The sequence below is a fragment of the Coregonus lavaretus genome (assembly GCF_964263955.1).
Source record: "Coregonus lavaretus genome assembly, chromosome: 17".
Taxonomy (NCBI): domain Eukaryota; kingdom Metazoa; phylum Chordata; class Actinopteri; order Salmoniformes; family Salmonidae; genus Coregonus; species Coregonus lavaretus.
Window position 1 is genome coordinate 20,710,930 of NC_140004.1, and position 24,040 is coordinate 20,734,969.

The window sequence follows — 24,040 nt, forward strand, 5'->3', positions numbered from 1 at the left end:
TGTGTGTGTGTGTGTGTGTGTGTGTGTGTGTGTGTGTGTGTGTGTGTGTGTGTGTGTGTGTGTGTGTGTGTGTGTGAGTGTACAAATCATTTTGAATGGGAAGGTGACTGGGAATGTTTCAGACTGACACCAACAAACCTAGCTGTATTATAGTCTATGTGTGGTCTTGATATGTATAGGCAGTGGGTGTTGTATAATGCAGTTTCACATCAATGTACATCAATGTCAATAATAGGGAGGTGAAGTCCTGTTGGTCCTTTGCGCATTGGCAGGGAAGGGTCTGTCTTTCAGTCTGTCTGTCTTTCTGTCGGTGTGGGAGGGGGGCTTACTCCATCTCTCAGTCTGAAAAGAGACTGGCAAAAGATTTGCGTAGGTTGCGTATGGTCTCAGCCTTCACCTCGTCCTGGCTAAGGCTGGCCTGCGGGGCTGGGGTTTCTGGAATGTTGAAGGCATTGGTAAGAGACTGGGACTTGCTATAAAGAGAGGAAATGGCAATAGAGGAGAGGAAGAGGCTATTAACGTCATGCAGCAAACCCATGGAATGGTAAGACTAGGGCATGGCTGGAGAAAGAGAGAGAGAGAGACGAGTTCCTTCAGTATGTAATGTAATTCATTACATAACTGATTCAGTGCATTGATCAGCTCAACTTGATCAGTGAATGACTGATCTGTATGCAAACGCATGCTCTTTTTCTATTTTTATTTTGACCAGGGTTCCTAGTTCTGGAGGGCACAACGAGAAATGAATTGAAGGAATTGCTTGCAGCTTTGACTGTTAATAGCTTGTTAAAGCCATATTCCTGATGCAATATACTCTAGAAGCCTACATAATCTACTACATAACACTTTCTCCGACTCCTTCCACATTTGTGCCCTCTATCACATGCACTAAGGAACACTGCTCTTTTAAATCTTTGTTCCATTGAACATGCCGTACCGATAAAGGTATTTTAATGATATGACGAGTACCTTGCTCTTCCTTGTTTTTTTAATGACCAATTAACCCCTTCACCAAAGAGCACCTTCAATCTACAAAGACCTACTGTTGTGTATCCTAGCAGCGATTCCTTTCTTCCTTTTTCTAAGAACACTACTCTAGTTTTAAATTATGTAAAAACTTCATTTTTCATTAATCACCAGAGAATTACTAAGAAATTGAACATGGTCATACCGATGGTATTTAATACAATACCAACCTCTCGTCAATGAGACCATGAAATCTAGCATGATCAAAAATGGTCCTTGTAATTTCCTGGTCATCAATGGAAAAGTAATAGCCACCATGTCTTCATGACTTTTTCAGTGTATCCTGAAATTGGACACATTTAATGTTATAGTTTAACCCTGTGAAGAATAATCTGAATCAAAACTTGATCAGTCATGCATATAATCGCATGCTCAATTGTAATTATTTTAACACACAATTCTACAGTTTCTGCAAATTATTTTGAAGACCAATGATAAAGGGGAGTACAAAATATTAACTACAACAAAGTCCCAAGGTTTGTCAAACAAAGAAAAGGTTTGAGGGAGTGCAGGAAATTCTAGTTGATGGCAGTCATTTGAAAAAGGCTTCTGGAATAGTGTGCAGTACACAAAGTGTGAAAAAACCTTCCTTTGAGCATGATTTTACATAATACAAAAAAGTCCACAAGATTTAGGCATATGAGTGATTCATGCACACCCAGTCCAAACATTTGTAATGTCGATCAAATAACGAATCACACTATGAAGATCTTCTAACATATCCCATTACAAAACATAGATTATTTGCATATTCTATATTTATCTCAATATCTAGCCTACAGGAATAACAGGATCATGCACATCAGTCCCCATGGTGAAGATAAAAAATAAATGAAAGCTAAATCTGGAACATAGAATCCTCTCATCAGTTATACAACCATCCTTATTTTAGAGTGAGATAGACAGAGCATCCTGTGTGGCTGACTGGTGTCAATTTACATCTGGCAAAAACAACAGGAGGATGTTACATCAAATATTGAGCTATTGAGTAATACAGTTAGGATACACTAAGCTAAAAGTATATTGTATTGAATGTTTTGGAATATTTTAGGAAAGCTTTGCTTACTTCAGTGGAGGGGTGGCTCCCATAGCAGGGTGGTCATGGCTGGGCTTCAGCGGGGGCTGGGGCTTCTGCTGCAGAGGGGGTTTCCCTCCGGGGCCTCCCTGGCCCTGGGCACTAGGGCGGGGCTGCTGAGTGGTAGGGGCCCCGGGGCGACCTTGCTGGGCTGGAGCCCTCTGCTGCTGTGGGGCCTGGGAACCTCCTCCCTGGGACTGCTGCCTGGCGGGCTGGCCTGGCTTCTGCTGGGGCCTCTGCTGGGGCTGGCCCCCTGTGGGCTTCTGGCCCTGGCCTCCAGGGGGAGGTCTCTGCTGCTGCTGGGGACCTGACTGCTGTGGCCTCTGGCTCTGAGGGGAGCCCCCCTGGCTCATGGATCGCTGGGGGGAGCCCTGAGCAGAGGGGGGTTTCTGCCCCTGCCCTGGGGGACGCTGCTGGGCCCCAGCTCCTGGGTTGGCCTGTCTGGCCTGCTGTGGTGCCTGGGCAGGGGGGTTCTGGGTGTTGGAGCTGGGGGCAGGGGGCTGGGCATGTGCAGGGGGCTGGCCTTGGGGTGAGGGGCGCTGCTGGGAGGGGGGGCCTTGGCGAGGGGCAGCAGTGCTGGTGGGGGCCTGTTGTGGGCCACCTGGAGGAGACAGAGCACTGTTTATCCAGAGTCCAGAGTCCCTATCAAGCAGTCATTTAAAAACAACAATGTAGCTATCTTATTACCAGCTAATGCACAAAAGCAAATAGTGTCCATTGGGATTTGGGACCTTAATATAGATCCATTGTCTTACCTTGTGGAGGAGGGCGTTGCTGAGCCTGTGGCACTTTGGGTTGTGAGATGGGCTGAGGGGATGCAGCTTTCTGCATGGCCAACATATCACAATGAGACACAGAGTTAATGGGTTACAAATACACTTTTAGTTGATATTTTGACCAAATATACTGGCCAATTAACAAAAGAGACCACTCATCTAAACACACGCCTTTGACAATTGTTAACTCATTATAAGTGTAATAAACTGAGTTGTGGTTAGCAACAGTGTGTCACCTGTGCGGGCTGTGCAGCTGTGGGGCGGACAGAGGGACTTGCAGTGTGTGGGACTGTCTGATTCATTTTGGAGACGACCAATTCTGCAATTTGAGCACGGTCTTCATCCTGCTGGTCTCCAATCAGGGGCATGGAGCAGCCCACCACCTGCGAGAACGAGAGGGGAAATGAAATGTTAATACAATGTTGATATCAGTGTTATTACAGTGTTACTACACAGGTATAAGAGCAACTTGATGTAAATAGTTTAAAATACTTCTAATCCTTTACCTCTATGATGTAATCCTTGCCATCTTTCCCATGCAGAGCCTCCACAGCGCACATATCCAAACCACCAAACACCTCAGAGCAGGAGTCCACCCACATCCGATACCTATGATGTTGGAGAACACCGTTACTAACTACGGAACCCACTGCTGTCTGTCTGATGCACAAAGGCCCAGTATGTGTTAGCACTGACCTGTCTGACATGGCTATCTGCTCCAGCATGGCTGAACCAGTGTTGGTTTTCCAGTTCCCTGAAATCGATGTCCGCCTGTTAAAAAGACAAGATCTACCATTTAGCATGTTCTCTCTTGATCATCTAATTCACATCCATGTTGGGATATGCAGTCTAAATGGATCTAGTTGGTCTTTGATCTGTAGCCTGTGCTAAATAGCTTGGAAATGTGTAGAATGGATTGACCTCAGAGTCACACCACAACAAGGAGCTCATTTATTTCACTCACATGTAGGCCTTGTAATTGTCTCCAATCTTTTGGATGCGGACATCGTACTTTGCGTCAATGAAAGGTTCAGATGTGGCATAGGTCTTGGTCAGGGCAACAACACTGGCAATATCTTGGAAGTCATATTGATTGTCCACTTTCACCTACAGGGTAAAGATATGATTGAATAAGATTAAGTTCATAGTAATGACTTGTGAAGCATAAACACTGATCCAGGCCTACTTTATCTCATTTACAACAGTAACAAGAGCAGTCCAGTCCTACCTTTCCCATCCCTGAGTGGGCGTGGCCCATTTTCACCACCACAGGGAAACCAGGAGTGGTGATCTGGTGCAAAAGACAACACAACATCCTCCATTGGCAAACATCATACTACACAGTCTTCAGACATGTATGTTTGTTTGACTAAAGGTAATGTACAGCACAGCATTTCTTAGTAAATTGCTAATTGAGTAAACTATAAACTCAAAGTTGCTGTTATTTGCTGAAAGTGTCAGGATGCAGCTAAATAAGAAAGCCACATCAAGTTTTAGTGGGCTATATAGATAAGATGCTACAGTGAAATCAACTGAGTGAGAAGCCTTGTAATTACAAAATCTACATCTACTTCATTGTGTGAAATATGCTGAGGCCAGCATGAGCCCAAAAAGGAGAAGTAAAACTCCAGTTATGGAATGATTCATGTTGATCGTTGAGGCGAGCTGAGCCGAGAGCAGGCCTGAGACTGCAAGGGTGGAGGGGGGCAGCACTGCGGCAACACAGACACAGACACTGATCTCAGTGCAGTGCTACTGAGGGGATCCATAGGGCATAGGAATAATCAAACCTACTCCGGCTCTACTAGGACCTGTACAAATGCACTCTGAGTCTGATCAGAGCCAGTATTAAGATAGATTGCTGTAATTAGATCTGAGAATATTGATGTGAGCTAGCTATTCCTTTGTCCTTGTCTTAGTCTTACTGGACACAGAAACATGTGTGTCATCCAAACAGAGGGGCAACCTATTAGACTGTGCTTAGGTCTGTTTAGTGTGAGGACATGGTCATGTCGTGGTGGGGGAGGAGTAGAAAGAAGCAGATGGCAGAACACCCACCATTTCCCTGTGGTTGGGATAGTAAACCTGCTCGATCAGTGGGAATTCCTCTGGTCCCAGTTGTTTGTACAATCTCACCATATTAGCAAACTGAAACGAGACATGATAATACACAAAAGAGGTTACCTTTACAGTTAAATCAATAGTCATGATCTGTCTAGCAGTCAGTGTCTGTATACTTTAATTAGATTAGGATGAACAGAAAAAGAAAGAAAAACAACATTTCATCTGCTTTATATTGCCACTAGTGTTGTCAGACTTTTAGTATCACAATACTCGATACCATCATGATACTTCATACCAAAACGATATTAAAAACGATACCAAAACGATACCATGGCAGAAAAAGAAGGCGTATTAGCCAAAGTCACATAATGGCACATGATCCAGACAGATCTTTTGAGTTCAATATCATTACATTTGAAATGTTTGATGTCCATTTTTCAGAGACAGCCATGTATGTATTAATGAATCAATTATACAAGCATACAAACAATTTGACTTTGTTTTTACCAATCTAAGTACATAACGGTAATCTGAATATTAAATCAAGCTGTAGACTAGGCCTATTCACAATACAGGTGAATGCATATTCAATAGGAGTATGTGCATCCATTGAGTTATTGAGCTTATTTTGGCGGATTTCATGGGGTTACAGATGGAAAATTATCTGTTTCCTTTCCATTTGGGACCTATTTTATAGTACTGATCAAAAACATTTGCATACAGTAGAAGAAGCAATCTCTTCTTTTATAAAGGTGTGCACTGTCTCTTTAAGATCTAATGACGTCATTCACACACAGCGAGAGAAACAGGAGTGATGTGACTGAGGCGAGGGAGACGAATTGAATGAATAATGTTTTTTGCAATGACTGTATGGTTTTTGATGACAATCAGCTTTGAAATCAGCCAGTGGCGACCCATCATTCATTGTTTTGAGCCCCACCTGTTTAGCTGTTGCCTGTTTTGCATGTTATTTTGGCATTAATTCGTGTCACATATCAGTTTGCAAACAATGTAAAGAAAACATAATTGAGTTAATAAAGCCGCATACAAACATGGTCTCTTTTTTGTTTTCTTGAGTAAGGCAGCTTCAAAATGCAGGTGTTTCAGCCTAGCTCAGTGCTTTCTGTGGTGGTGGGGCAGCCAGCGGAAAATAAAAAGCGTAGGGGTTGGTAATGTTCTCTAGTTGTGCCGTGATGGGCTCAGTGTTCTGTCACTCATGGGGAGACTAGTCACTGCAACATCTATGGGGAGAGCTTGAAAATTCAAGCCCCTTGGGTGCTGCCATAGATTTACATTAGAAGTGCCCATCCAAGAAGGCTCAAGGTCATTGGCCACACATAAAATGACGTCAAATCACATTATATCTACCGTAGCTTTGATTGGACTGATCATGTCAACATCATACTTTCAAAATCTTAGCTAGCAAGCTAGACAAGCAGTCATCATCATGAATCAAGTCGACAATCTACTGGCAAATCCTTTTCGATCCTTGTCATATGAAGAGAAATTATAGATAAAACGTATCGGTGCTCATCGGCCATTGGACATAAACATTACACAACAAGTTGGAAATCGCAAATTCAACAATGAGTGGTTTGGAAGTAATCAGTGGCTAACTGCAAGTGTTGCAAAGCAATCAATAGCCTGCTATTCAATGGAGAGGGTGTGTGGTCCAAGTCTGGGTTTAAGGGTCTATTTTCCAAGCTTAAAAGGATAAACATTCACATGCAACACCATGGGCCAGAAAAGGTTAAAAACATTGGCCATGCTGTCAATCCAGCATGACTTCTGCCGCATTCAAAACAACTGGAAACTCGGAACTGGGAAATCTCAGACTTCAGTGAGTTCAAGACAACTGGGAACTCTGAAAAAAACGAGCCCCACTGGGAAAATACGTTTTGAATGGTCATCCAACTCGGAATTCCAAGTCGGGAACTCAGGCTTCTTTCTAGAGCTCTGACCTGAAGATCACTGACGTCATGATTCGACCCTGTTTTTTTCAGAGTTCTCAGTTGTCTTGAAAGCACTATATATCCAGAGAATGCCAGACTTTGATGACAAAGTTTGATGACAAAATCTGCCCACAAGAAGGACTGCCGTGCCACCTTCCTGTTCAAGTAAGCACAGCACAAAAATGTATTGTATGCTGCTGCATAAATTATGTAATATGCCAGGGAGATATGTATACTGTAGCTAAGAAAGCAATACTAAGTGTATGTTGTGTAGTAAGCTGTTAGTAGCCCATGTGCCTCACCCTAATAATTTGGTCACTTTCCCCCTCATAACTTAGCCTACTGTTCTGACTTGGTGGTGCACATGTAGCCTATAGCCTGTTCTAGAGAAATGTCATCATCAAATATTATAAGAGCTTAAATTGTCTGCTTATATGCCCCCTTTATTTATCCTACGGTTCTGACTTGGTGTACAGGGAGAATAATGTAAGAACGGCCCATGTTCAAAAGTGCTGAACAAATAGATATATTGACTACATCCGTCTTAGCTTGCTCATTAATGTCTTAATCGAAATGACGGATTGCCTCTTATCCGCTCATCGTTCCCTTATGCCATAGTTTGTACATCTCAATTGTCATTAGAAACCACATTTGTTTAAGCAAGTCAGCCATATCAGCTATGTTTTTTAAAAAGGCAGTAAATGAGATTGAATGAACTGTTTCGCTGCCAGACAAGGCTCCGCTGACAGCCAGGTGTAGCAGTGGTAAGGATTCACTCCATGGTGCTGAAAATAAAGCTCTGCTGTTGGGACAGCTTTATGTAGGCCCTAACAGTTTGTGGGCACTGTTTGTCACCGTTATAGTGCAATTAATGTATTGTTTACTGTTGTGTTGTGTAGTGGCTTTGCTGGCATGCGTTTACATAATATATATATATTTTTTGCCCCACCAAGATTGACATGCTAAAATCCCGACTGACATCAGCATGTTTTGCGTTATGGTTTGCATTATCACAAACAACGTACCAGGGTAGTGAATTGATGTTAGCTTCAGCTGTAAGCTAGAAAGGAAAGTTAGCCTACAAAGCTGGGAGCTACCGGTATCTTCTTGCATTGAAAGTGTTCTTTGCATGTAATGGACATTGTTTTGCGAACAGTAATTAACAGTTGCAACATTTTGCCGTGTTGCATTATTCAAGTGTGTTAACTTGAGGAGCCCAGACTCCCAGTGAGTGCAGTGGTTCCTTCGGGACAGGCTAGAACTAGCAATGAGTTAAGCATACCGTATGCTTCCCAGTCAAAACAGTTTGCGCATATACTATGATTAGATTTTGTGACGTTTTGGTTCGTTTTGGTCTTCGGCAGGTTTTTTTTCGGCTGTTCGTGCACACAACATTTGTTCTTGACACAAGTTGAGGTTCGGTAGCCGAAGTCTATGCCACTTCATCAGTGATTGGTCAATAGTCCTACTCCTAGTAGGAGTGGGAGCTATGGACGGGATTATTCAATGAAGTGTTCACTGTCATTCAACGAGAGAAGACTAGGTTTCATGCACATTTTTCCAGTTGAGAAATACTGCACCAAACATCTTAGTTAGATGTCAAAATGAATTACAGATTTTTGATTTATCTTAGATTAATTCTGCCTATTTTGAGAAAGTGTTACTGGATATGTTATTGCTACGGTGGCTCAAGAGGGACAAACAACAGTAATATTGCAGAGCACAGACGTTCGTTTCGCATAGCCGAGTTCTGCTAGAAGTAAACCTAACCTATGTATGCGGCTGCCTTAAGTGGAGCAGGCACGGTGCGCTATAAGGGGACATCGGCTGCGCTGATAGACAGACTTGATCCTCTCTCAATTACTAGACGACGTGAGCCACATTTGATAGAAGTACCGAAAGTAACAAAAATTCTAGTACCAAACCATTTTTTATGTTCTAGCATAAAAAAAGTACCGAAGTTTTAGTATACCGGGCAACACTACTTACCACCCATGGTTTGTCACAGAAGTTGTAGACAGAGTGCAGAGAGTTTACACCTGGGAGACCAGCATACTGTAACCCAATCACTATGTGTCGGTGGTCTCCATTCTTGGCCATACTGAAGGCATGCTGCCTAACCAGCACAAAGTCAGGCCTGAAACATCTTGCAAAATAGAAAATATAAAACAATTCCACAAATTATCAATACATTATATTCAGACAGACATATGAACATTTTATTCTGGTATTGCACTTGAAACCTGTAAGAAATCCTGCATGTCTTGTAACATCAGAAATCATGACACACTGATGATCTTTGTTTTGTTTATGACTATCTTAAAGGTCCAATGCAGCAGTTTTTTTCTCAATATCAAATAATTTCTGGGTAACAATTAAGTATCTTGCTGTGATTGCTTTAAATTAAAATGGTCAAAAATAAACAAAAATAGCTTCTTCACAAAGAGCAATTTCTCAAGCAAGACTTTAGCTAGGACTGTCACCAGGTGGTCTTTTCAAGCAGCTCTTACACTAAAAGGGCATTATCATCATTTTCACAATTTCACAGTATTATTCCAACCTCATAGTGTGGAAATATAAAACACATGAAAATCATGTTTTTGAATGCACTCAGCCTTTAAACAGCACGTAGAACACTGTATTCAAAGGATGTACAGTAGACTTACTTGGTGACCTTGGTTTCATTCCGGATTGCTTCTATATCAACACTATAGGCCCCCGTAGCATGAGCTATCAAGTTGATTTCAGAGAAGTCAGCCTGAATGGAAAACATCAGTGTCAATCCCCAACCTGGTCTCAGATTATTTTGTATTATTCTGTACGTAAATCCAAAATACTCCATTTAGTATGATATGTTACGTTTGTATGGTTACATAAGACAGATGGATAATTAAGGCAAAAACAAAAGTAAGGTCTCATCACAGACAACTTAAGCATTTTAGCTAATTAGCAACTTTTCAACTCCTTACTAATTTGTATCTACTTTGCGACTACTTAGCATGTTGGCTAACTCTTCCCCTCACCCTAACCCTAACCGTAACCATTTTAGCTAACCCTTCACCTAACCCTAACCTTAACCCTTTTAGCTAACCCTTCCCCTAACCTTAACCCTTTAACCTAACTCCTAAACTTAACCCTAACCTTAATCTTAACCCTAATCCCTAACCCTAACTCTTAGTACATTGTACGTTTTGCAAATTCGTAACAGGTTGCAATCCCAGTCAAACATCATTTTTACATTGTAGAATAATAGTGAAGACATCAAAACTATGAAATAACACATATGGAATCATGTAGTAACCAAAAAAGTGTTAAACAAATCAAAATATATTTTATATTTGAGATTATTCAAATAGCCACCATTTGCCTTGATGACATCTTTGCACACTCTTGGCATTCTCTCAACCAGCTTCATGAGGTAGTCACCTGGAATGCATTTCAATTAACAGGTGTGCCTTCTTAAAAGTTAATTTGTGGAATTTCTTTCCTTCTTAATGCTTTTGAGCCAATCATTTGTGTTGTGACAAGGTAGGGGGGTATAGAGAAGATAGCCCTATTTGGTAAAAGACCAAGTCCATATTATGGCAAGAACAGCTCAAGTAAGCAAAGAGAAACGACAGTCCATCATTACTTTAAGACATGAAGTTCAGTCAATACATTTCAAGGACTTTGAAAGTTTCTTCAAGTGCAGTCGCAAAAACTATCAAGTGCTATGATGAAACTGGCTCTCATGAGGACTGGAAGACCCAGAGTTACCTCTGCTGCAGAGGATGAGTTCATTAGAGTTACCAGCCTCAGGAATTGCAGCCCAAATAGATGCTTCACAGAGTTCAAGTCACAGACACATCTCAACATCAACTGTTCAGAGGGTACTGTGTGAATCAGGCCTTCATGGTCGAATTGCTGCAAAGAAACCACTACTAAAGAAGAAGAGACCTGCTTAGGCCAAGAAACACGAGCAATGGACATTAGACCGGTGGAAATGTGTCCTTTGGTCTGGAGTCCAAATTGGAGATTCTTGGTTCCAACCGCCGTGTCTTTGTGGGTGAACGGATTATCTCTGCATGTGTAGTTCCCACCGTAAAGCATGGAGGAGGAGGTGTTATTGTGTGGGGGTGCTTTGTTGGTGACACTGTCTGTGATTTATTTAGAATTCAAGGCATACTTAACCAGCATGGCTACCAGCATTCTGCAGCGATACGCCATCCCATCTGGTTTGGGCTTAGTGGGACTATCATTTGTTTTTCAACAGGACAATTACCCAACACACCTCCAGGCTGTGTAAGGGCTATTTTACCAAGAAGGAGAGTGATGGAGTGCTGCATCAGATGACCTGGCCTCCACAATCCCCCGACCTCAACCCAATTGAGATGGTTTGGGATGAGTCGGGTGGCAGAGTGAAGGAAAAGCAGCCAACAAGGGCTAAGCATATGTGGGAACTCCTTCAAGACCGTTGGAAAAGCTTTGCAGGTGAAGCTGGTTGAGAGAATGCCAAGAGTGTGCAAAGCTGTCATCAAGGCAAAGGGTGGCTATTTGAAGAATCTCAAATATAAAATATATTTTGATTTGTTTAACACTTCTTTAGTTACTACATGATTCCATATGTGTTATTTCATAGTTTTGATGTCTTCACTATTATTCTACAATGTAGAAAATAGTAAAAATAAAAAATAAAACTTGAATGGTGTGTCCAAATTTTTGACTGGTACTGTTCAAGACAGATGGTGTGGAATACCCTACTGTATTAATTCAATGGCTTTTGTCCCCAAATACTATGAGGCAGATTGTACAAGGTAACGACTATCACCTCTGCAGATAATGAGACATTCATTGCACAGGGCTATTACTCCTGAGAGACTCATGGCACACATAGCGGAAACTCTCTAATGCAACATACAGTAAAAGGAGAAGAAAGAAATAGGAGAGATGGAAAATGCCCCAAGGCAGAGAAAATAATCCCAAAACATGTTCAAGTCTTCATTTACAAAGCACAGATGGTAGCATTAACTCCACCACCGGGTATAAATGTTTTGGGGTCCATAAGATCATCTTATTTTCCATAGATATTGCTATCAGATTCAGGGTGACAAAAACATTTTATCACACTTAATGATTATCCAACTCTCAGTCCACTTAACAATAATTCAATATGTGAATTATGTCTTGTGTTTTCTTTGATTCATTGTTTATTGCATACAGTAAGTGTAGGTCTGCAGCATCAATGCACAGTTTGAAAATGTCACTAGATGCAGGGGTTGTCCATCTGTGTGCTTCAATCCCTGCACTCAATAATGCCCATCATGAGGTGGCCTGTGAGCCTCATTAGGTGTTGTATTACCTCAAATTACCTCTCCAACTCCTGTGTGGCTCAGTTGGTAGAGCATGGCACTTGAAACGCTAAGGTTGTGGGTTCAATTCCCATGGGGGACCAATTAAAATGTATGCACTAACTACTGTATGTCACTCTGGATAAGACCATCTGCTAAATGACTTAAATATAAAGCTAACTCTATCTTAAATTGTTCTTCTTTCGTTCACACAAACACCCCTTTATTCTACAAAAAGCACAATGTCTTTAATGCCTTGTATGGGAAAACCAGTCACCAAAATAATTCTACAGGGAAAAGAGACAATGTAAAAACAAAGGTGCAAGAGCAACCCACCTGTTCCACCTTAATGTCGAATTCACCATGAACCTTTTTACCTTTGAAGACCTTTACCCTATAAAGAAGAGAGGCAAGAGGGGTAGGAAAATATTTGACTTGAATAGCAACTAGGCCTACTTTGGACAGCCGTTTTTTTAATGCTATCCTATCACACAAGCATACTCAAATGATGGTGACATGTACGTACATTTAATAAAACAGAAGAACATTAACTATTTTGGAACAATAAATCATCATGGCATCTTACACAAGTATCTCAAATTGATTGTGAAGCTCAACAAAGTCACTTATAGATGATTTGAACATGATGCACAAATTATAGCTGCCAATGTGCTCCTAACAGAGAGCTTGTTTATTGCTTGATTCATTGATTGATGTGATTGGCTCACTGTTTTTCCCTGCCCCTTTATAACCCTTGTTTGAGGTGTGGCCGCCCAGGGGAAGGTGCAGGTGAGAGCTAAGCTAAGCTAAGTTAAGCTAAGCTAAGCTAAGCTAAGCTAAGCTAAGCTAAGCTAAGCTAAGCTAAGCTAAGCTATGTTTGTGTGGAGGCTGTGGCAGAGTGCCTTTGAAGCCTTGGTTTTGCAAAGAGAAGTATTCCTTGGATGAGATGATGATTTAAGGATAAGGTTAACCTCCACCTGCACTGAAACCTGTTTTTGTTGGATTCAATTATTTGATTGTGTTTCATGTCCTCCCTCCATTTTGTTGTGAAGCTAAAATGGTTGATAAAAGACAAAATTGGGAGATAAATAAATGAGCTTCCTAACTAAAACAATAACGCTGCATAATAAACACAAAAATCTAGAGCAAGTCTTTACATCTTTCACATTGAGCTTTGGAGTTTTGTGCTTGAAGAAGGATTTTTTTTTTGTTAGGTTCAGTTTGATAATGTGCACCTGCTCATTTGTTGGCTGGCTAGCTAACGTTCGCTTGCCAACTGCGCCAGGCAGTCACACACACTTCATATGAAACGAATGGGTAAGTGCAGCACAATGCACACAACACTAAATGATTTACCAACCTAGCTATCTAGATGATGAAGAAATCATTTAATTCACTCTCCATTATCAGCGGTGGAAAAAGTACTCAATGGTCATACTTGAGTAAAAGTAAAGATACCTAAATAGAAAATGACTCAAGTAAAAGTGAAAGTCACACAGTAAAATACTACTTGAGTAAAAGTCTAAAAGTATTTGGTTTTAAATATACTTAAGTATCAAATGTAAATGGAATTGCTCAAATATACTTAAGTATCAAAAGTAAAAGTAGAAGTATAAACCATTTCAAATTCTTTATATTAAGCAAACCAGACGGCAACGTTTTATTTTTATTTTTTATTGGCGGATAGCCTGGGGCACACTTCAACACTCAGACATAATTTACAAACAAAACATTTGTATTTAGTGTGTCCGCCAGATCAGAGGCAGTAGGGATGACCAGGGATGTTCTCTTGATAAGTTTATGAATTGGACCATTTTCCTGTCAAAATGTAACCAATACTTTTGGGTGTCAGGTAAAATGTATGGAGTAAAAAGTATTATTTTCTTTAGGAATGTAGTAAAGTAAAAGTAAAAGTTGGCAAAAATATAAATAGTAAAGTACAGATACCCCAAAAAACGACTTAAGTAGTACTTTAAAGTACTTTACACCACTGTCCATTATCCAGACTGCCAGTTTGCTTGCTAGCTAAAGTTAGCTAAATGGTTTGCATCGCCATTTAGCACAACATAACTAGCTAGCTACTCCACTGACTCTCAACAGCTAGCAGGCAGCTGCTTCAATCAAAAAACGAATCCATTGTTATTTAATTATGTTGCTAGCTACACTAGTTATCTAGCTGTGGCTAAGTTTCACCAAGGGCTTACTACAAATTCTACCTAGCAACAACATTAGTGCAGCTTGCCAGTTAGCTTACATTAGCTACAGCAGGCACAAGCCAAACAAGCTACTGCCACCTTGTGACCTGCCGTGTTTAAATGGAGCCAATCGGAGGTAAAACTGTTCTATATGCACAACAAAAGGTTAAAGGTGCACTATGCAGAAATTGCTCCGCCATTTCCTGGTTGCTAAAATTCTAATAGTTTGCCTAATTTCAGTTAATGTGACAAAACAAGCAAGTATAGTGTAGAGAATCATTGTACCATCAAAACCGCTTTGAAATATATTTTCCATAATCAACAAATATTGTATTTTCAGCTGTTTGAAGCTGGTGTACAAAACTGAAATTAAAAGAAGCAAAAACGAAACTTAAGAATGGGAAGTATAGAAATAGCAAACATAGAACAGATCTACTGCTTCTTAGACTTGCTTTCAATGAGAATGACAATCTATAACTTATCTTTCTATGTGAATTTGGTTGGGTCACCCAAAAAGTTACATACAGCAGCTTTAACTGCCAACACTGGGCAGAGGTGCTAAGTAGACAGTCAAATTTCTCGGTGTGTCTGACCTATTACCTGCCTCTGATTTTCCTTTCATGTATTTCCATTCAAGCCCATTCTCAAATATATCTGCTACCTCTGCTCTTGGTGTAAACCTAGGGTGTTGTAGTCGGTTCTATGGTACTGAAATGAGTTTAGTCACAGCTCTCGGCCAGGGTGTGACCTGGTCATACCTTGTCCATAGACTGCTTACAAGGAAAGGAAACCAATGTGTCATTTTGTAATTTGGGTGAACTATCCCTTTAACATTTTTACATTCTGCATGCTTCCTTATGTGTCACGACAGAACCATCTGAATATGTAGCATAGTCTCGTTTACCATGCCTGGCAGACGCGAGACCACCTGGAATGCGCTGGTGGTGCAAACGAGCAATTTCGGTGGCCTATTTAGGTAATGACTGTGGATAACATGTCTTTGACATACACTGTATTAGTCTTGCTTTGTCTCGCTCTATATGCCTACGCGCACGCGCGTGTGTGTGTTATGACTATAGTACATTTTAATTATATCCTAATTATGACCAGTTTATTGGGAGCATAGGCTACTGGCCCACATTTGAGTCTAATGCCGTCTAGCCTTACACATCAATCTCCTTACCAGTCTGTCTGTTGGTCATCAATAACCAGGAGTATCTTGGCACCAGAGGCAACGCCTGCTTTGTCTGCTACCTCGGTGACTTTCTCAGCGACAGCGGCAGTGGTTTGTTTGACAGCTTTGGTAAAGGAGGATAAAAAGCCAGCTCCGGCTCCGCTTCCAGTGCCCTCAGAATGTTGGTTGGTAGACATACGCCTCTCTGGTGGTCCAGGCGACTCTACTGCAGGGTCTTGCTGAGGCGGGTCAGGGCGTTGTAGGTCAGTCATGTACCCATTGGGCAAATTGGACATAAAATTGCTGTCCGACAGCCGACGACGCAGGTAATTCATGTTGAAGAAAAAAAAAGGCTACGAAAAGGTGTATGGCGAATCCTCCCCTCTGATGCAAATAAAAAATTGATGAATTAGCTTACCAATAGCCTATAACCAACACTATTTTTCCATTTGAATAGAAGGATCAAGTGGGAAATTAATCAGTCCTGAGTCGCAGAAGAAAAACCAAGTTAGGTCGTCAAAATGGGTATATCAATTAAATTATTTTATTTTCTAATTCTAACGATGGAGTGGCCTGTATCCGCTTCAAGCTTTAGACCTGTTCAATTGACTCGAGGAAGGATATGTCTCCTGGTCACGGTGAGAAAACAGTCAACACGAATATCTAACCTTCGCCTACCTCAAACAATTGTCAAAATTCGAGCCGCATCCATAAAAAGGTTAGTGGGTGGATGCGTAAAATAGATAACAGGTGAGTCTGGCGTCCTCTGACCAGACAGGCCGTGCTTCGGTCTCAGTTCTAGGGAACGGAGGTTCCGTGACTTACAATTGGGTGTGCATAATTTGTCTTATTGCACCACCCCCTACCCAATCCTTCTTTCGAGGTTCGGCGCAGTTTTTCCGTCTATCCTCCTGCGTCACTCCCCTGTATCCTTTGAGAGGAGAGGGCAGGTTGGGATGAAGTGTGGTGCTGAAGAGAGACTATTGATAGGGGCGTAGCTTTCGTGTCGGGACAATGACTGCGGGCATTCTGAGAAATAAAACAGACACTTCACCTCCTACACTGTCTAATCATTGCATTAGCCTGATATAATGTTGTGGAAATGCATAATTGTGATGTGGTAAAACAATCCATACAGGAAATGCGCCATATGTTGCCTATGCTCGTGATGAATTATAAAAGTGAATGAAGCAGTAATAATAGCCATATGTTTAGGCAGCTGGTCCCATTTTGATTTAAAGGAAAGGAATGGATTTTAGAGTGTTTTGTGATGCATTATCATAGGCTGCAAATGTATAGACAAAGCAAAGAGTGATTGTTACTGAGAGCTGGACTTCTTTGAGTTAAATTACTCAAATTACCAGTTTACTCACTGGTTTAATTTCTTCCATGTTCTATAAATACAGGTCCAGCAAAGCTCTCCTGTTTCTGTTCTTGTTACTCTCAATTAGCCTACTCACCCAAAACACTCATAGAAACCAGTTGGTCTACTAACTACTAGCCCATAGAATCCAATAAACGTTTGCTGAGCGGGAACTACTAACAATGTTGTTTCTATTATCCACACTACATGAAGTTACACCTCTTATGCATGTTGATTGGTTGACATTATGGCAGGAAATATTCCCATAAAACAAAGCAATGAGACAATGAATGCAGGAAAGAAAACATCACTGAATAGTCTGTACATGCAGGATCATTCTATGTCCTATTAAAATTAATCATATTAAATCATCCTATTCTATTAAATGTTGATAAAACCTAATGTAATGGAATTGATGTATAACATTGGTGATCAGGAAGGAATGTCAGTTTTACTCTGCACACTCATTCATGAAGTTTAGATACATTATAATCATTATAATCAACAAAATCCTATAAATAAAATGTTAGAAATTGTAGTGTGTGCCACAAGGGGTCACTGTTGAGCTTGACTTGCTTCAAAGCAGCACCAATCCTATTCTGACAAGAGTAGTGTCCATATTTGTTGAGTGCTTTCACAGAGCTTCATCACAACTAAAAAAAATTCTCCAGAATGCATTCTTACAACACATAAACCCAATAAGATATTTCAATGACTTATTACATCCTTTAATCAAGGTACAAAATGAATATAAAATGTAGGCCATAACAAAATGTCAGCAACTAAATGAGTCCCTCCATTCAAAGGCATATCAATCAATACACATTCTTAATGTGCTCATTTTTAAAGAGAGGATTTAAAAGTTGTATTTATTTATGTATTTTAAAGTTACTTTAAATGTGTCAGGTCCTGAGTGTTGTTGTGGTCACATGTGTGCTGAGAGTGTGCTCATGTGTGTCCAGACTCTTCAGCATGCTCAGGCAAGATTGTTTCTCAGGGCAGTAGCATTTCCAGGACTTAGGAGCCTTTGTCTGACCATCAACAAAAGCCTTTGGATTAATGGTGAGGCTGGCTCACAGTACAGCTGTGAGCGTGTATGGGCAGGTCAGTGGAATGATTGGAGCACCAGTGGGCTAAGCACTCGAAAAAATGCAGTTTGGTGAGATTGAAGATTAGGAGCGAGGGAGGGGCAGAGGACAGGTGCTGACTTCCAGAGACAAAAAATACACCTTTGTGACATTATCAGTATGTATTTTCTTATAATAATAATAATAATAATATGCCATTTAGCAGACCCTTTTATCCAAAGCGACTTACAGTCATTCTTGTTTTGAGCCTCTGTTAAATGTAACTTGTGTGTAGAGTAATCTATACTACAATCCTGTTTATTCCTGACATAGCTAGTCTTCTGGATAAGTAAAGTAGATGCTTGGTTGGGTGGTGCAGGGACAGTCATAGAACAGTTTACCATTATTTTACTTCTCTGATGTACCTACCTGTGATCACACTCTTCCTGCAACAATAACAAAAACATCTAAAAGGGGGGAGGTTGTGATTGGCTTGGGAACAACCAATGACAATGCAGGAATATCGTTTCCTGGAAGACACAGCAGCTCTGTACAGCCTCCTGATACGTTACCTGGGCAAGCTCTAGCCAAGCATCTCATTGCCTTTCCATTACCAACCAGAACTTAGGCTCATTGTGTCCTGTTAGCTCAAACAGACAAGGTGGTCCTCTGCAGTTGGCTTTATTCACAGACAAAGACAATTAAGGAGCCATGGCTGTTGCAAATTTCCAATACATAACTCGGATGAGCAGTGGTTTCAAAGTTTACATCTTGGAAGGTAATATTTCTTATTTATTTTCTTATACTATTGTTTCACAAAATATAATTGTGCTGCTGTGATCTGTGCTACTTTAAATAGCAGTCTTCATAGCTGCAACATGCATTGTTATAATGTATGATGACACAGTTGTTATTATCAAATCAAATCACATTTTATTTATCACATGCGCCGAAGACAACACGTGTAGACCTAACCGTGAAATGCTTACTTACAAGCCCTTAACCAGCAATGCAGTTCAAGAAATAGAGTTAAGAAAATATTTACTAAATAAACTAAATGTAAAAAATAAAATATAATCAAAAAGTAACACAAGAAAATTACATAACAATAACAAGGCTATATACAGGGGGTACCGGTACCGAGTCAATGTGCGGGGGTACAGGTTAGTCGAGGTAATTTGTAAAGTGGGGGTCAATGTAAATATTCCGGGTGGCCATAGAAGCTGTTAAGGAGCCTTTTGGTCCTAGACTTGGCGCTCTGGTACCGCTTGCCGTGCGGTAGCAGAGAGAACAGTCTATGACTTGGGTGACTGGAGTCTTTGACAATTTTTCGGGCCTTCCTCTGACATCACCTAGAATACAGGTCCTGGATGTCAGGAAGCTTGGCCCCAGTGATGTACTGGGCCGTACGCACTTCCCTCTGTAGCGCCTTACAGTCAGATGCCGAGTAGTTAAAATACCAGGCGGTGATGCAACCGGTCAGGATGCTCTCGATGGTGCAGCTGTAGAACTTTTTGAGGATCTGGGTACCCATGCCAAATCTTTTCAGTCTCCTGAGGGGGGGGAAGGTGTTCTCGTGCCCTCTTCACAACTGTCTTGGTGTGCTTGGACCATATTAGATGGTTATTAGTTAGTAATTAGTTCACATAATATTTTTAGAAATGCAAATGTTTATGGCCATTATAAAATAACTTTTACTAAGACTGTGTGAATGTCAATTAGTGCATTTTAGCTGATGGTTTGAATTGTATAAACACACAAACATATGTAATCCGTTCCAAAACAATTTGAACACTTTCATTTAAGAAACCAAGACAAATGTTAACTTTTACAATCTGAGTTATAGATCATGTAGACAAGTGTGATAATGACACCTCACTGTATAAACTTTGGTGCAGTTTCAACTTCCTAAAATGTGTCAATGTGCTCAAGCATTATTTCAGGGGGGATTAGGTCAGATGCTGAGAATAACTGTGGCAGATGGAGATGCTCTGAAGATACTGCCCTCTTGTACCTTTACTCCTGCATGGGAAACAAATAACCATGCCTCAGGCATCAGAAAGTCAGTCAGGCAAGGTGTGGTTTTCCCCCAGTCCCCCACCACAGGCCTCCCCTGTGACACTCTGCTGTCCGAGGGATAGAAGGGGAGGTCATAGGTGAGAGGTTGCGATTGAGGGACAGTACTGTTTGGGATGTGGATTGGATTGAGGATTGTGGATTGGGGGAGTATTTGAGGTTAGGGGGACCATTCATGTAATAACATGACCTAATCATTCAGCATTGCATCTCAATGTGGTAGTAGAGCATTGCATGCCAATGTGGTGGATTTCTTTTGGCATATTGATAATGCTAATTTGAATATAGTTCAAGGAATTTAGCTTGAAAGAAACAACATGATATGAGGTATGAAGAGGGCTGGTGTCAGCTTTACAAAATACAAATACCAGTGTAATGTATTGATAAACTTCACATTGATCTCTCTGTCAGTAACAAAAAGGATGTTAGCACCTGCTGATGTGTTTCAGTTAGTTTCTCACAATAAGGAGAAAGCTTCTGTGTGATGTGTGTATTGTAATGACAGTTGTGAGACATTTAGTTATCTTTTAGTAAGAAGTAATACTTTGATTAAGGCATTAGCAACTGAAGTGTTAAGTTTGTCCAGTTCAATCCACATTTTGAGTAGAAACTAATCTTTCTCTCTTAGATATGTAAATGAGATGGGTGTCATCATCACTGTATGTAGAAAAACAACATTTACCGTTCACATTGAATCAGCTGGAAAGAGTTGTAATACTCACCAATCTGGTTGATCTAGTTCCACAGCTTAACGGAGTTTACAATTAACGGTGGCATGAAAGCTTTCCCACGAACCACTCATACAGGTGATACACCATATGTCACAGTCCCACAGACCAAAACAACCAGTCACCTATTTACTCATTGCCACACCTAATGTCTTTTCAGTTGGTTACAGTTAGGTGTACGCCATCCTTATCTGTGCCAATATCTCTGCCAATATTTATACTGTATATTATTTCAAATAGTAACCATGAGCTTTACTTTTGCTTGATCTTTCCTCTTGTAGGTCAGCCCAACCTAAGAAGTGAAGATAGATTCAGGCATATGGCCAATGAGAGAGTTCGAGTGCCACCAGTGCATCCGGTCAAGCGCAAGCACAGCTTTGAGTGTGGTCTAACACTGGAAGAAAGGTTTGTAAAATCTCCCCATGCCTTATCCACCTTTATAACATCATAATTGACAACCACTGGTTTCATAACTCCATGTCCAGTGTGTGATTACATGTTTTGATGTGTGGTTTTGTGTTTCAGGCGAGAGAGGGCACAAAGCAGGAGCAACATGAGAAGGTCAGCTGTGTTCAGTGTTCCCCAGAGCCCCACATCCTCCTGGAGCCCAACCCCCAGCCCCACAGGTCATCTGCCCCGCCATGTGTATTCCACACCACCTATCGATGAACCACTGGACCTAATTAAGAAACCAAGGAAAGAGCCTGAGATGACAGAGGAGAAAACCAAAAGCACTAGCGCCATCAATCAGATACAGGTAATTTCAAGAGGAACAATTATAATAGTGGGTCCAGGTGCTAACAACTTGAAATATGGAATTTCTGGTTTGTGTCAGTCACACTGTATGTGCCTTTGTAATCTCCCAGTGTAGCCCTAGGCAGTCAGAGCCTACATATCTCTGAGATCTCTGTATGGATTCTAAACGCTCAGGCACATTCTATTCCCAAGAGCCTTTATGGGACTCTGCTTGACCATGATATCCAATCCAGCCTGATTTGAGAATGTAAGCAATGGTGGTAGGAAGGTAATCAGTAAGACCAAACAGACACCTCTCTCTTTGACCTGTTTGTGCCACCCTGATGAGGGTGAACAGCTTTCAGGTCCCATCCTTTAACCAAATTAATTTTGTTTCCAAAAACTCAAACTGAACCCTTGACAAAGAGTTAGTGATGGTGAAATGTATCATGTTTACATTGACATGTTAATCCTATTGTTTTGGGGGGAATGAGAATTTCAACTACATTGTTCTGTACAGAATCGTATACTGTTGTGAAATTTACCAATGATTTTGCCTCTTTTAGGTGCGTCCTTCTGTGATCACCTGTGTCTCCTCCACAAGAAAGCCCACCTGCAGTTCTGAGGTCGGCAGCAGTAGCCACTCCTCCACAGGTCAGTCTCATACTCCTTTTATTTCATAAAAACTAATGCTACAATGCTGCTGTTATATTGCAGACTTGTTAAGAACTATGCCTCTGACCTTTGTTGTATTCTTTCCATTGTAGTGTTATCTAAGCACAGCTATGACCATGTTGTGGAGGAACATTTCAAGAGAAGCCTGGGGATGGACTACCAAATGGCCAGCTCCCGCCATCTCTCCATCAGCGTCTCTGTGGATGACCATTTTGCCAAGGCCTTGGGAGAGAAGTGGTTTCAGATCAAATCGAAATCCTCCTCATGCTCCTCGTCTACATCTTCTCCACCCAGCAGCCCAAGTGTCACTTACTCCCCCAGCTACGGCCACAGCCCAAACCAAGCTCCCAAAGAGTCTCCAAGTACCACCACTCCCACCTCCAGCTTCTGGTCAGTCAAATAAAACTACAGAGAGCTTTCCTGGAGAAAGAATTAACTTTGAGACGTAGCATTTGAATGCAATACAACGGCAGATCCATGCTTTTCAAGGAATGAGAGCACCAAGGAGACAATGTTGGTGAAAGTGTAGACTCGAGAACAGGAATGCAGGAATACTTAGCTACTCTATATGGTTGAACCATTGAGTGCATCTCCATGAGTCTATTCCCTGCCAGTGGAAAGGGGAGTTATTTCAATTTCAGGGGACAAGCAAATTTTGCAGTGATGTCTTTATTTCTCAATTTCTGTCCCAGCCTGTCCCAGCCTTTTCAATAGCATATCTATCTCTGAAATAGATGGTGATGTGGGATGATAGTTGGAGAAAAGAAATGTGCCATTATATTTCATTAAATGTGCCATATTTCATTTAATGCGGTGAAGATGCCACTACTTTCATGATTGTGTATTTATACTGTATGTTTTTTAACAAACCTGGATCCTATTTTCAGTCTAATAAATTATCTACTGTATACAGTGCTAACAAATTCACCAAATCTGTTCAATACAGTAACTTCATGTTTTTGTATAAACTATGGACAACTCAAAAAGAAAAACCTATTTGTGTTGGGATATTGCAAGTTATTCATTTCATTAGCTTTATGAATTAGAACTTAAACTAACCTTATTCTTGTATAAAAAAAAGCAACCTGGAGATTTCAGAAAATAAATGTGTGTGCAATTTATACATTATGTACTTGTTCCAAAAAAATGTAATGCTTAGAAAACTGTTGAAATGCATTATATACACTGAGTGTACAAAACATTATGAACACCTTCCTAAAATTGAATTGCACCTCCTTTTGCCCTCAGAGCAGTCTCTATTTGTCGGGGCGTCTGGCACCCAGCAGTGTTGCAGTTCTTGACACACTCAAACGGGTGCGCCTGGCACCTACTACCATACCCCATTCAAAGGCACTTAAATATTTTGTCTTGCCCATTCACCCTCAGAATGGCACACATACACAATCCATGTCTCAATTGTCTCAAGTTTTAAAAATCCTACTTTAACCTGTCTCCTCCCCTTCATCTACACTGATTTGAAGTGGATTTAACAGGTGACATCAATAAGGGATGAAAGCTTTCACCTTGATTCCCCTGGTCAGTCTATATCATGGAAAGAGCCTAATGTTTTGTACACCCATTCAGTTCATTATCATTACCTCCCTTGAGTCTATGATTGTAATTGTTGTACATACGTTTTTAATAAAATACCACTGACTTACACCAGACTGATTTGGTACAAGGAAATACAATCGCAAAAACAGATATCCTTCATGACCTTACTTCTAAAGAAGACACGGTCAGAGAGGTTGGTTGTGTGTCACTTCCACATCTGAGTAAAGAAGTCAGAGTCTCATGTGAACACGAG

The 24,040-nt window shown here is 40.9% G+C and overlaps 2 protein-coding genes across 2 annotated transcripts; one reads left to right on the forward strand and one right to left on the reverse strand.

Annotated features, from left to right (window-relative positions):
* Window positions 1–337: 337 nt before the first annotated feature.
* LOC311144751 (synapsin-2-like) lies at window positions 338–15,924 on the reverse strand (the record flags this gene model as incomplete). The annotated part of the gene is made up of 13 exons (XM_084180851.1): window positions 338–473; window positions 2,093–2,702; window positions 2,857–2,926; window positions 3,114–3,260; window positions 3,384–3,486; window positions 3,574–3,648; window positions 3,842–3,984; window positions 4,106–4,168; window positions 4,936–5,025; window positions 8,883–9,039; window positions 9,560–9,651; window positions 12,557–12,614; window positions 15,599–15,924. The coding sequence occupies 13 exons, from the start codon at window positions 15,922–15,924 to the stop codon at window positions 338–340; spliced, it is 2,070 nt and encodes a 689-aa protein (XP_084036977.1).
* Window positions 15,925–18,589: 2,665 nt separating this feature from the next.
* Window positions 18,590–24,031, forward strand: LOC311144752 (transcription cofactor vestigial-like protein 4). The gene is made up of 5 exons (XM_084180852.1): window positions 18,590–18,797; window positions 21,105–21,228; window positions 21,349–21,580; window positions 22,125–22,212; window positions 22,326–24,031. Exons 1-5 carry the CDS (start codon window positions 18,731–18,733, stop codon window positions 22,634–22,636), a joined length of 822 nt encoding a protein of 273 aa, XP_084036978.1. The 5' UTR covers window positions 18,590–18,730; the 3' UTR covers window positions 22,637–24,031.
* Window positions 24,032–24,040: the final 9 nt, after the last annotated feature.